The 13356-nt window shown below is 33.3% G+C and overlaps 1 protein-coding gene across 1 annotated transcript in view; it reads right to left on the reverse strand.

Moving 5' to 3' along the window:
• Acvr1c (activin A receptor type 1C) overlaps positions 1-13356 on the reverse strand; it is a 70912-nt gene that overhangs the window by 32086 nt on the left and 25470 nt on the right. The window contains exon 2 of the mRNA XM_026401459.2: positions 10507-10737. Coding sequence (XP_026257244.1) covers positions 10507-10737 — 231 coding nt within the window. The remainder of the gene's footprint in view (positions 1-10506; positions 10738-13356) is intronic.

The following is a 13356-nucleotide window of genomic DNA, read 5'->3' on the forward strand; positions in this document are numbered from 1 at the left end:
ACAATTCACGATAGCAAGATTGTGGAATCAGCCTAGATGCCCTTCAATAGATGAATGGATTAAAAAAATGTGGCATTTATACACAATGGAGTATTACTCTGCATTTAAAAATGACAAAATCATAGAATTTGGAGGGAAATGGATGGCATTAGAGCAGATTATGCTAAGTGAAGCTAGTCAATCTTTAAAAAACAAATACCAAATGACTCCTCTGATATAAGGGGAGGAAACAAGGACAGGGTAGGGACGAAGAGCTTGAGACGAAGATTTTCATTAACAGGGTTGAGAGGTGGGAGGGAAAGGAAACGAGAAGGGGAATCACATGGAAATGGAAGGCGATCCTCAGGGTTATACAAAATGACATATAAGAGGAAAGGAGGGGTAAGACAAGATAATTCAAATGGAAGAAGTGATTTACAGTAGAAGGGGTAGAGAGAGAAAAGGGGAGGGGAGGGGAGGGGAGGGGGGATAGTAGAGAATAATATAGACAGCAGAATACATCAGACACTAGAAAGGCAATATGTCAATCAATGGAAGGGTAACTGATGTGATGCAGCAATCTGTATACGGGATAAAATTGGGAGTTCATAACTCATTTGAATCAAACTGTGAAATATGATGTATGAGGAACTATGTAATGTTTTGAACGACCAACAATAAAAAAAAAATAAAATAAAATAAAATAAAATACCTCCACATGATCACAACCTTGTCCCTTCCCCAAAGCAGCCATTATCTTGATTTGAGGAATAGTGATTTCCTTGTCTTTAAACAACAGTTTTATTATTAGACTTGATCATCTTCTTATTAACTTTGGTTAATTTCAACTATGGTTCCCATACTCCCTGTAGGATCTCAGCATCCTATATGGTTCCTATTCAAATTTTAGATACCTGCATATATGTTCATGAGTGAGCAGGACATAATTTTCCTTTTTTTCTACTTTGTTGGGCTTTGATATTAAGATTATGCATAAATGAATTATGGAATATTTTATCCTTACACATGCTTTGGAAGAGTTTATGTAAAAATTATCTGTTCCTGGAAGTTTAGCATAATTTTCTAGTAGATCCTCTTGGGCTTTGAAATTTTCTTTAAGGGAATATGTTTTTCCTGCCTGCTTTAAGATCATTGATTTAAGTTCTTTAATGTCCTAAGATTTTTGGGATCTGGGAATCATTTTCTAGGAAAATATCTATCAATTACCAGGTCAGTGCTACTTTTAAATCTCCCTTTGAGATTATGGACTTCTATTTCTCCTTATTGTTTCATAACATTTTATTTATTTTTTAGGCTGTGTTCTTACATGCACATAAAATGAACTTTTTGGTTCTGGGGAATGAACACAGGGCCTCATGCACACTAAAAACACACTCCACCACTGAGCCACACACCTCCAGCCCTGATCATTTTCAGCTCCAGTAATTTTTTTTGCATTAAAGTTTATTTTGTCTGCTCTTAATAGGAGTCACCCAATACTTTCTGTTTGTTTGTTTGAAGTATAAGGCATATCTTTTCTATCACAATAATTAAAATATTTCTGTAAAATTTCATCTTATATACATACTTTTAAACAACAGGTAATTGAGTTAGTTCTTTTCCAATTTGACAATCTTTGCATAGTGTATTTACATTAATGTATTTACACTTAATTATTAATGACATATGTTGGTTGCTTTCTTTTTGTCATATCTGGTGTATGTTTCCTTTTCTCTTTTTGACTTCTGTTGGATTGATTCCATTATTCCATTCTTTTTTCTGTTGCAGATTACAGAGAACATTCTCACTTCCTATTATTTTATAGGTGTGGAGAAATGACCTCAGGCCATTTCAAAGCACATTTGAAATAATGCTTAATGATATCTTTACTTTCCTCCTAAAGTAGGCCCTATGAACATTTTAACTCCATTTGCCTCTCCTGACATATATAGTGTGTTATTTTTATATTCAATGATCACTTAGTATAATTTTTTAAAGAGCCACAGACTTTATTATTGATGGAGATTCTTTAGAATCAGCCACACGTTTTTCATTTTCTTTACTCTTCACTCACCCTTAATGTCTCCTTAATTTTTTATACCTGAAGGGCATTCTTTGGAATTTCCTCTACTCTTGGATAACTATACTCCTTTATTTTCTGCATAATGTAATCCTATATTGATTAAAAATGTCTTTGCCTTACATATATGCTTTAAAGATAATTTGGCTGTATACAGAATTTTGTTATTTGCTTTTCAAACATGGAAGATACAATTCCACTGTTTCTCCTTTTATTTTTTGCTTTTAAGAAGATGTCAGCCTACTGTAGCTCTTTTGAATTTGATTTACCTTTGTTCTCTGTAACTTTTAGAATCTCTCTTTGCTTTGGTGTTCTGTAGCTTTACAATGATGTGGCAAGTTTTTGGATTTCTTTGTATTTGTCCTCTTGATTTTTGTTAAATTTCTGAGATTTCTGGACTGGCATACTTGATCAGTTCTGGGAAATTCTGAATTGTTATCTCTGCGCATAAACATTTTTGCCCAATTTTTGTCTCCTCTCTTTCTGACTTCATAAGAGCAGATGATACAGCTCCTTACATTTTCCTGTTTGTTATCTTCTTCATGTTTTCCATCATGTCTTCTCTACATACTGCACATAAAATAATTTCATCTGACTTGTATTTCAGATCCCTGATTCTCTCTTCAATTGTTATTATACAGTTGTTGTCAAATCCATTCCTTTGTTGTTGTTGTTGTTGTTTTTAATTTGAAGGAGTTTTTTTTTTTCTGCTACTGTTCACATCTGCTATCTCACTTTTTCATGGTTTCCTATTCTCCAAAAACTATTTTCAAGTTTGCCTTTTATTCCTTTAAACCTAAAAACATACGTAGTCTGTGAATTTTGTCTGTTAACCATCAGATATGAAACCATTTCTTCCGGTGTGTGGTCTTCTCTGCTGGCTCTGGCTCAGCTGCCTTGCTGAGTGCGTGGTGAGTCTGCTCCACAGATCGTGTCCTTCAAAGTATGGTTGCTGTGTCTCTTGGAGGCCCAGTCTTCCACCAGAGAGAGTTTGTGCTTTTTCTTAGAGGCAGTTATGGTCCCTTTAGTGACTCTAACTAAACTAAAGGAAGTATTTATCTGGAAAGTCCTGCACCACCCAAGCAGCAGAAAAAAATAAATAAATAAAAACCCTAAAGTATACATGAGAGGTTCATTCACAGGTTCTCAGGAACAAATTATTCTATTTACTTATTTATTTGTAATAAGCCCAAAGTCCATATTTGTGGTAGAAGGAGAAGAGTTTATTTGTGGTCTAAATTTGCAATAAGAAAAAAGACCTTTGACATCTCAACTAAATAGAGTTTCTAGTACACTACCTAATTTGGGCAAATCAAATTGAGCTTGCCTTGAAACTTGAGCCCCCAAAGAACAAAACCCCAAACCTACATCAATAATAAAAACAGATTCACATGAGGAAAAAAGAATCAGAGGAAAACTATCAGAGGAATCAGAGAAAAACTATCATGCTGTAAACAATGAGGGTATCCACAACTGGCAAAAAGAAACCTAGAAGTAGGATGGTGACACTGAGATTGCTTCCAGATTTCTCACCATGTGATTCAGTGAATTGTTTTATTATTGAAGATGACACTATCTAATTTTCTGATGCTTTTAGTTGAAAACACCCTAACATGTCACTCTTTTTAACCTTTGCCAATCTAATAGTATGTCATCATTTTAATTAATATCTTCTCAGCTATTCCTGAGGTTGCACATCATTTCAAAACTTGACCACCTCGGATTTTCTTTTCTACAAAACTTGTGTCCTTTGCTCATTTTTTCACTTAACACCCACCCATTCCCTCCTCTCCTCTGATCCTTCTCTCGTCAGTCTCTATCTTTTAAAATAGTTACCTTTCCCCAGTTATATATGCTATAAATATTTCTATCCAATATTTAATTTATCTCTTGGTTTTATTTATGTTCTCTTTTATCATCCATTATTATTTTCGTTTTCATGTAGTCAATTTTATCTCTTTTCCTTTTATAGCAGTGAGTTTCCTGTCTTATTTAAGAACAGCTTCCATACTATAAAGTCATAAAAATCTTTTTTTCTAAATTTTCCTCTGACATTTAAATTGTTTTATATGTCACAATTAGATATTTAATCAAGCTGCAATTTATTTTTGTATATGGTATGACACTGTGGTACAACCCTGTGTTCTTCCAGATGGATAGATAATTATGCCAGTATCATTTCAAAAATAAACCATCCTAGAATTTACACTTTTGCCAAGTTACACTTTAGATGTCCATAGAAATCCTTTTGGTACACATGAAAATGCTAAATAAAATACAAATGAAAAAAATGTTTTTCTATTTTATGATTAAGCGGGTGGAAAAAATAAATGAATTGCTCAGCAGCCACAACCACAGTGCCAATGCAAAGAGGTGCAGGAGCATGGATGCCATTTGCCCTGGAGGTATGTGCCAGATCCTGGGGCCAAGTGCATGGTTGACAAATTCAGGAGATAAAGGATGGTTCCTGAAACAGTGAAGGTCAGGAGAGAGATTCTTATCAATTCAGGCAAATATAAATGGTGACTCCTTGAAAACAAGACAAATCAAAAGGTGTTCCACAAAGAGACAAGGTGTACCCTCCTATGACTCAACCTTGACTTTAGGTAGAGCAGAAAAACATTTGTCTTCGAGAGTTCTTCACCACAGTTATGTACCATACTGGCAAGCTTAGAGCCAGGATTCACTCTACATGTTGGCCCCAAAGACCAAATTCTAGAATTGAATGGATTGGAGTTGGTAGCACCCTCAGACACATTTGGCAAAAACTAACAAATATCTTCTCTGAAGGAGCTAATTCAATACAGGCTCCAAAAGTTCCTTCAGGTAAGGTTCTCAACAATACAAGCTCACAATGTAAAAAATAAAAAATAAATAAAATAATTTTTAGAAAATCCAAGGAAAGAAACTAGCAAGAATACGAGTCAGCAGAATCTAAAAGAGCAGAATTAAAGTCTCAGAAACTGTTTAGATATTGAAATTATCAGAGATTCAAAGATTTAAAAATATGAATAAAAGAGTCTGAAAGAAATAGAGGATAGAGACAGAAAGCCAAATTAATTCCAAATATGTAAAAGCAGTGAGAAAAATCGGGGTGGGGGTAGGGTGGGGGATAGATTACGGGGCTCACAGACAGAACCCATGCAGGGACTAACACTGCAAACATCATCCACTGAGTGTCAGACTCTTTCACCTGTTATTATTTGTTGACCCAACCTGATTTTTCCCATAGCACATACTAATTTATGCAAATATCTCTTTTCTTTTTGAAAGGAAAATATTCTTGAATAGTTAAGGGATGTATCAATTATTTCCAAAGATGATTTTTTTTTCCCCACCATAATCGCTTCTCTCCTTATTTGAGAGGAAGCTGAGGGAGTACAATCCTGCCTGAGTTGGAACCGGGCAGGAAACAAAGCCTGGGAGTGCTACATCAGAGGGACTAGAGTCACAGTGAAGCATCCTGAGAGGGCATGAGCATGGATGCCATTTGCCCTGGAGGTATCTGCCAGATCCTGGAGCCAAGTGAATGGTTGACAAAGTCAGGAGATAAGGATGGTTAAATAAAAGCATTTCTATTTAATGAAATAGCACTGATAGAATTGAAGAAAGCTCTTATCTGTCTTAAAATAAAAATGGAGAGGAAATTATGGTAAGCTCCAGGAAACATAGAAGTTTCTCTTGTTTAACTGATTTGCATAGTCTATATTTAATTTTAAAATATTCAGTACCATATTCGTTTTATGGAAATAATAGTATATTTGTTGTTTATAGACATAAACTTTAATTACCAGTCAAATAAAGGACTGTTTTAATGTAAAAAGAAACTCTATTGGTGATAAGCAGTTGAACTTAGAAGATCATTTCTTTATTGACATCAAAAGTTCAGGGAAGAGGCAAATTTTCTAATAGTATATTTCTGCCAAAACATAAAATTACTTCTATTAAATAAAATGATTAACTCCTAAAAAATTAAACCCATGTGTAGTATCAAACAAGAAGATATTTTTTAAGGGCAAATGAATGAATTCATTGTGATCTGAATTAAATATTACTCATAATAATCTGAATTAATTTGACTTAAATTTAATCCATTTTTATATTTAAAATGAATAGTAAGAAGTTTTTAAAGGTCATTTAAAAAGAAAACGTGTGAAATTAAAATCATAACAAAATTTCAAATAGTTTTTTTTAATACTAGTGAATTAAAGTAATAAATGTGCTTACTCCAATTAAAACTACTACATTTTAAATATCAATTAAAGTACTGTTTCTTGAACTGTGAACAAACCTATTAGTGGGATCTGACTAGCATTTTTATTTAATGAAATAGCAAGAATCAAAGCACCTCACACATTTTAAAGGTGAGTATGCATTGTGAAAATCTTGTTTCATTGTACGCGTCAGGTGGGGGAAAATTAAGTAGAATGCATTTCTTTCTATGTGTCATAATCAAAACCTGTATGAAAGCCACTAAGGTTTTGTGAATTAGCATCAAATACTCAAGAGGATTTTCAAGAGGGCAAGGGCAAGTGCCAGCAGTTCCTCAATTGCTGAGTTACTACCGTACAAGCAACAAAGGTTTGGGGTGGGAGAAACATGAGCTGTATTTAAGGTAGAAATTTTGTCACAAAGAAACAAGGCAAGGATCATTGCAAAAAGCATCTAAGGACAGAAGAGCTAAAACATGCCAAGCTGAGAGACTGCATTTATATCAAATTGGTTATTTAGAAATGACCCCATGGTCTGGGGAGATGGATGAAAGAGCCAGGGGGGCAAGGACCCACTTGGCTTTCAGCTGGAGCCACAAAGGGACGCCCCAGATTTTGCTCAACTTCTTCTGATCACCACCCCACCTTTTTCTTTTACTGATTTGCCCATGAACATGATGCTGACTCTCAAGTACTGCAGAAATATCACACAATTTGTTTTTTGGAGTTCTCTTCCATATTTCACATATAGGTGATCACATCTGAATTTGACAGATCCCTACTAGGCAGAGCAGGGTAGATATCAATTGCTCTCTCTGATGATGTGGAAACTGTGGAGCTGTTGGCACTGATTGTGTGGGTGCTCCGCATGGAGGTTCCCAACTCTTCTTCAAACAGCTGCTATTCCTAATACAGCTAATAACCATCCAGCTCTGCCTCAAAGAGAGAACAGTCCCACACGGGATGACTGCATTGAGCACATGCTCTCCTTGTAGTTTAATGTCAATTTACCAAAAAATGTCATTAAACATACAAATTCTTACTTTAAGTCAAAACACTTGAGTTCAATGAAATATCATGTAGCATTTTCTTGTAGACATTAATTAGTGGCTGGACAATATCATCCTTATTGTAGAAAATGTTTCCTACTCAATTAATGTAATCCATAACATCAACATACTGAAGAAACAACATAGTAAACCTCAATAAATTTGTAAATATGCTTGAAAAAATTTAATCTCCATTCAAGATTTAAGAAAAACTTCACCAACTTAGAAATAACATCAAATTCCCTCAATTGATAATAGGCATCAACACTCTATAGAAGAGACTGATGCATTCTTCATAGGACCAGAAAAAGGTAAGAACCTTAACTCTCATCACCCCTATTGATCATTATATTGGAGGTCTCAGGCAATGCAAAAAAGGCAAGAAATATGAGCAAAATGAATACAGACCAGAATGGAGATCAAAGACAACCTGTGTTCCCAGATAAGATGATTGCATATTTAGAAAATATCAAAGAATCTTTAAAACAAAATCTATTAGAACTAATTTATTTTCTCAATCTTGCAGGATATATGGTCAATATACAAAATTAATTATTTAATATAGCAGCAATTAACATTTTGAAATTAAGATATTAAAAATACCATTCACAATAGCATCCCAAAGTGTGGAAAATTCAATGAAAAAAAATAATAAAATGGCAATTCACAGAGTGGGAGAAAATATTAACAATAAATGTATATGATGATAACTTGTATGAGAATATATATCAAGTTCATATGATTCAACCATAGGAAGATAAATAACCCAATTTCAATAGGCACTTGAATAGATAGTTCATAAAGGAAGATACAGAAATGACTTATATGCCCATAAAAATAATTTAACATCATTATTCATCAGAAAAACATGAATGAAAACCAAAATAAAATACGACTAGACAACCACATGAATGGCTAATATCAAAAGAACAGATTATACCAAGTGTTAGCAAGAGTATGGACCTAACTGAAGCTATCGTACATTTCTATTGGGGATATACAAGCAATTTGAAAATTATTTATGAGGTTATATTTATGAAGTTAAACATACACTTTCCATATGATGCCACAATTCTACTCAGGTTATTTTCCAAGAGAAATGAAAACATTCTCCAAAGCCTTGTAAATGAATGTCCATAACAGCTTTGTTAATAACAGTTTGCAAGTGGAAACAACCTGAGTACTCACCAACACATGAATGGACTTTAAAAAATTATTCTGTACATATAATTGGTAATTACTGAGAATTTAAAAAATAAAAAAGCTACTAATACAACCAACATGGATTAATTTTGAAAACACTATGTAGAGTGAAGGAAGTCAAACCCCCTAAATGTGTTCCATAATGACTCCTTTCATGTGAAACTCTAAAAGAAAAAAAAATTTAATCTACAATGATAGAAAATATATCAGTGATCAATAGATTTACTTAAATCACCATATTTATAAACCACTACAGAATTTTCATAAACTAAATCTTAACTGAAAACATTTATTTTATACAGAAACCTAGTATCATTACCACAAATTTAAAAGTTTGCTTGCCATGAATAGAAGATAACTACGTAAACCATCAATGTTACTGCATTCTAGTTAGATAGTTTGTGTTTTCTCTCTGTTTAAAAGAGAAAAGAATGAAGTATTAAAGACACACTATCTGGAAATGAGAAATCTTGATACAAAAGTCAGGAAAACTAAGAAAATTAGAGAAGATATCATCATGTAATTAATATTATTTAGTGTTTTTTCCAAAAATTTCTAAAAATTTTTAATTAGCAAATATTAATTGTACGTATTAATGGGGTTCAGTGTGGTATTTTAATACACATTTAAGTGTGCACATATAAAATTCAATATCACATGTGTTTGCCATGCCTACTCAGCTTGAAAATTCTTAAAATCTTTTCATATACCACAACTGGTACTTGTCTCACTCTTAGGAAATACTGTTCTAAGACATTATCTTATATATACAACCTCAAAAGTTATGCTTGGCCCCTTTCATTCCTTAAATCTACGTGCAATCTTGGTTTTTAGATTGCCCTATTCTCTCTGCCTCACATTCCATATATTTCTTTATTTGGTGGTTCTCTGAGATCTATCATGAACATTTTTCTTTGTTTATGGTTTTTTCCCCAGTTTCTCCTTGGGCCAAAAATTCATTGTTTAGATTGAGCTGAATATATAGATTAATTTGAAGAGGATACTCATATTAACAATATTGAATTTTTTAATCCATGAATGAGGAATGGGTTTTTTTCTATTTTTTTTTTTAGTTCTACTGTTCTGATCTTATCCATAACTAAGTACAAAACATAAGGAAATATGAAGGGAAGTCCTTTCATCAGCTGTGTCAAGAGTCTCTTTAATGTGTCATCTCAATAACAAATTATCCACAAGACCATGTTCTGCCAGTCAGTATGGGTACAAGACAGTACTTTGTAACAAAAGAACAAAATACTACCTATGTGGCTGGAAAAATAAAAGGTACTTAGAGCATCTAAAATGCAAGTCCTTCCCAGTCTATGAACTCTGATTAAGTATTTACAATGAATTCTATCTGAGTCCATGTTCTACCCTTAAATTTAGTCAAAAATCAGTCTTTCTTCTTTGAAAATCCACTCAATTGAGGCATAATCTCCATATAACAAAGTGCATACATATTATATTTTTCAGTTTGGTGAGTTTTTACACATACATATGACCATATAACCACCACTGCATCTCAATTATCCCAAAATGTTCTCTGTCCATCCTCACTTCCACTAGGGCTAAAATAGTTATCTATTTTCTGTCAGAGATTAGATTTGTGCTCATTGTTTCTTTCCTTTGTCTTTCTTTTATTTGTATACATATCAATGTTCCTCAATTCTTTTCCTTTAGAAAAATTCATAAAAACTTACATTTCATTTTAGGTCCATTACTCACTTCAAAAAAGACAATTTATGTGAACAAATCTTTTCAAAATGGTTATGCCAGTGTCAATGTTTTGACAGTGATGTGCAATATTTTTTTAAAAAATCAATATCAACTGGACTCTAGAGAATTTTATGAGTCAAGAACAAAAAGAGAATAGTGAAGCATATTTTCTTATTTTAAAAAAATAAGACTGTTTGATTTCCACTATTTATAATTTCCCAAGATTAAAAGGAAATTTGAAATGAATTTTAAAAATAAGACCTCTTACCTGTTGGAAGGTGTAGTGTTATATTGTTGCAAAAATCTGTGAAGCAACATTCAGTTTTGGTAACATTGTTGGAACTATGGCAGAAGACTTGAGCATTTAACTCTGGGAGGGAGACACAGGATTTGATCACCTGTTCTTTTCCATTGGTTAGCATGACTGAGGCCCAACATGCTCCTTCTGTTTGGCAGGTAAAGTTTGAAGAGTCACACAAAAGACATACACACTTCAATCCTGGAAAGAGTAAGGAAAATAGCTTTAAAATGCAAAAGAGATTATGCAAGTTCTTTAGTTTTACTTGAGAATAGAAACTGAACCTTTATAGAAATTAAAGAAGGGTTTAAATAAGCAATACTTGATAAATACATGCTCTACTTTTACAGTCTCTCAATATTGTATTTTGTTAAGTAGGCTACCCAATTATCATTTACTATTGCTAGTGTTTGTGAATTTATTCAGCTGCTACTATATTTTCATTATCTGTGCTCTGAATCTTTCTGAAGCTCCATCAGTTTGTTCCTAAATCAATAGCTCCTATGAAATGCTAGGAAACAGTATCACAGCAACAGGGGAGCTGTCCAGCATCACTCACAGAACATCAAAGTATGGTTGTGGCAGCTGTGTAGCCAAACAAACCAATGTTCTGTTCACTTACCTTTCCCCCTTTAACCATTTAAGTGCATTTGCTACACACTGAACTAACAATAGAAATTTATATCTCAAAAAAATGGTTGTGATTCTCTGTATTCTATGACATTTTAACCTTATTGATGTTGTCAAAGTAGCTTTAAGGCATTGATAAGCCATTATACTTCTCCCTCTTCACTAAGAAATATATACATCTTAGAATGGGAGTAATTTGAACATAGACCATGACCTTCAGGCAATTCTTTCTAAGGCAAACCTCTCCTCCATAAAGAAAAGAACATCAACAGTAGAATTTAATATATCTGTAACAATAAAACTTTCAAAAATTAGATTTTTTAAAAATTAATCTGTTCATGTCCACATATATTCCCTTTACATCTCTCTCTCTCTCTCTCTCTCTCTCTCTCTCTCTCTCTCTCTCTCTCTCTCAGTGGTACACCATTTCTTTGTTTAGGTGTAAAATATTTGCCAATATAAGTGTCTAGTGATTGTGGGGAATTTAGTCTAATTTTATCTAAGTAGATTATTCCTAAATACTACAACACTAAATAAGCTTTCTGTATTACTTTGATGAACTTTTTGGTAAATCCTAACTGCCTCTTTACAATTATCTGAATATCCAAAATTTTACCATGTAACCACTGTTAATGAAATTAAAGACTTTAAACTGATAATCAATCAACTTAGGGATGATTTCATATTCACAAAATATTTGGTATATAAATGATGACTTTCACTCAACTTCAAATATCAGTATGAGAGCAAAATGAGTAATATTCCCATATAACTGGGATGTAAGAGAAAACAATTTATAGATTAATCAGCTAAAAATTATTATTATTCTTTTTTGGTAATTTTTCTTGACTAATAAAATACCATTTAGATCATATTTTAGCAAATATTTCCTAAGGGAAATATTATAAATATGTATATTTATTATATATATTTCCTAAGGGAAATGCAAATCCCCAAATAAAATATTTTGTTACCAACATTGGATCCAGCACAACAAGCTCACTACCTTATTAATTGCAGTATTGACCAATGTAAATAAACATGCTCTTTCTTCAATAGTTATATGCTACAGTAGATCTATATATTATGTATTGATCTGGATCCCACAGAGCTAGATGTACAAAAGCTTGTGATTTAGAAAATGTGTTAAGGTAGTTCTTTTGCATAAATGAGAGTTCATATAGAGAGCATTCATTAACCCACTGTCTTTTGGCAGTGGAATCTCTCCAGCATTTTCCAACTCCAACCTGAAAAAGGCCTTCAAATCCTGCTTATACTAGCTTTGTAATCATAGGCATTACTTGGTCCCTCTGTGCCTCCAGTTCATTTTATGAAAGGTAATAATAAAAAGAAATACAAATTCTTATAGTGCTGCTATAAAGAATAAATCAGTTAATCTATGTAATGCTCTTAGCCCAATTTCTGGCCTACAGGAAAAACTATAGGGACCATCTCTCCTACGCCTGAAGAGGATAAAGCCAGTTGTCTTACACAAACAATCAAAATATATGTTTAGTCCATAAGGGAATGGCTGAATGATTTAGGATATAGAGATTATTTTAAAAAGCATGATAAAGAAATGCATTTCTCTGCTCTGCTAAGTGTTAGTTGAGTGTTCTCATTCTGTTGATGATCCAGACTAGATCCTAGATGGCCACAGAGCAAGTGATGGTTGATGATAGTCCAGAGAAAAAATTCAGAGAAAGAGAAAGGTTCTAGCACTTACCTTGTCACTCACTTGCTGATTGACTCTGGAGAAACTATTTGACTATACAGAGCCTTCGTGCCTTTCATTGGAAATGGGAAATAAACCAGAGTAGGGACAGTGCATCCAGAAATCTTAAAATCTCATATATTTTCTAACTCTATAATTTACATTTATGGAAATATAGAAAACATTCAACAATTAAGATACTTCCCCTCCTTCATTGTTCTTCACCCTTATAATTTAAGGTGCTAAAGATGGGAAGAAGAGTAACTCTTGTGATACAACTTCAAATCATCTGTAACACGATTCATTAGAGTCCTTGAATTTTCTCTAAGAGAAGCTGAGCCAGAAAATCAAGGCAAGTAACCAAGGAATATGGATCCACTCTCTAAAGACAACCCTGAAGTACTCAACAACTAAACATATACTAATTCATGTGCATTCTTCATGGCATATAATTCCCAGTGAAGCTATGGGAGTTG

This window comes from Urocitellus parryii, chromosome 1 (assembly GCF_045843805.1).
Source record: "Urocitellus parryii isolate mUroPar1 chromosome 1, mUroPar1.hap1, whole genome shotgun sequence".
NCBI classification, from domain to species: Eukaryota; Metazoa; Chordata; class Mammalia; order Rodentia; family Sciuridae; genus Urocitellus; species Urocitellus parryii.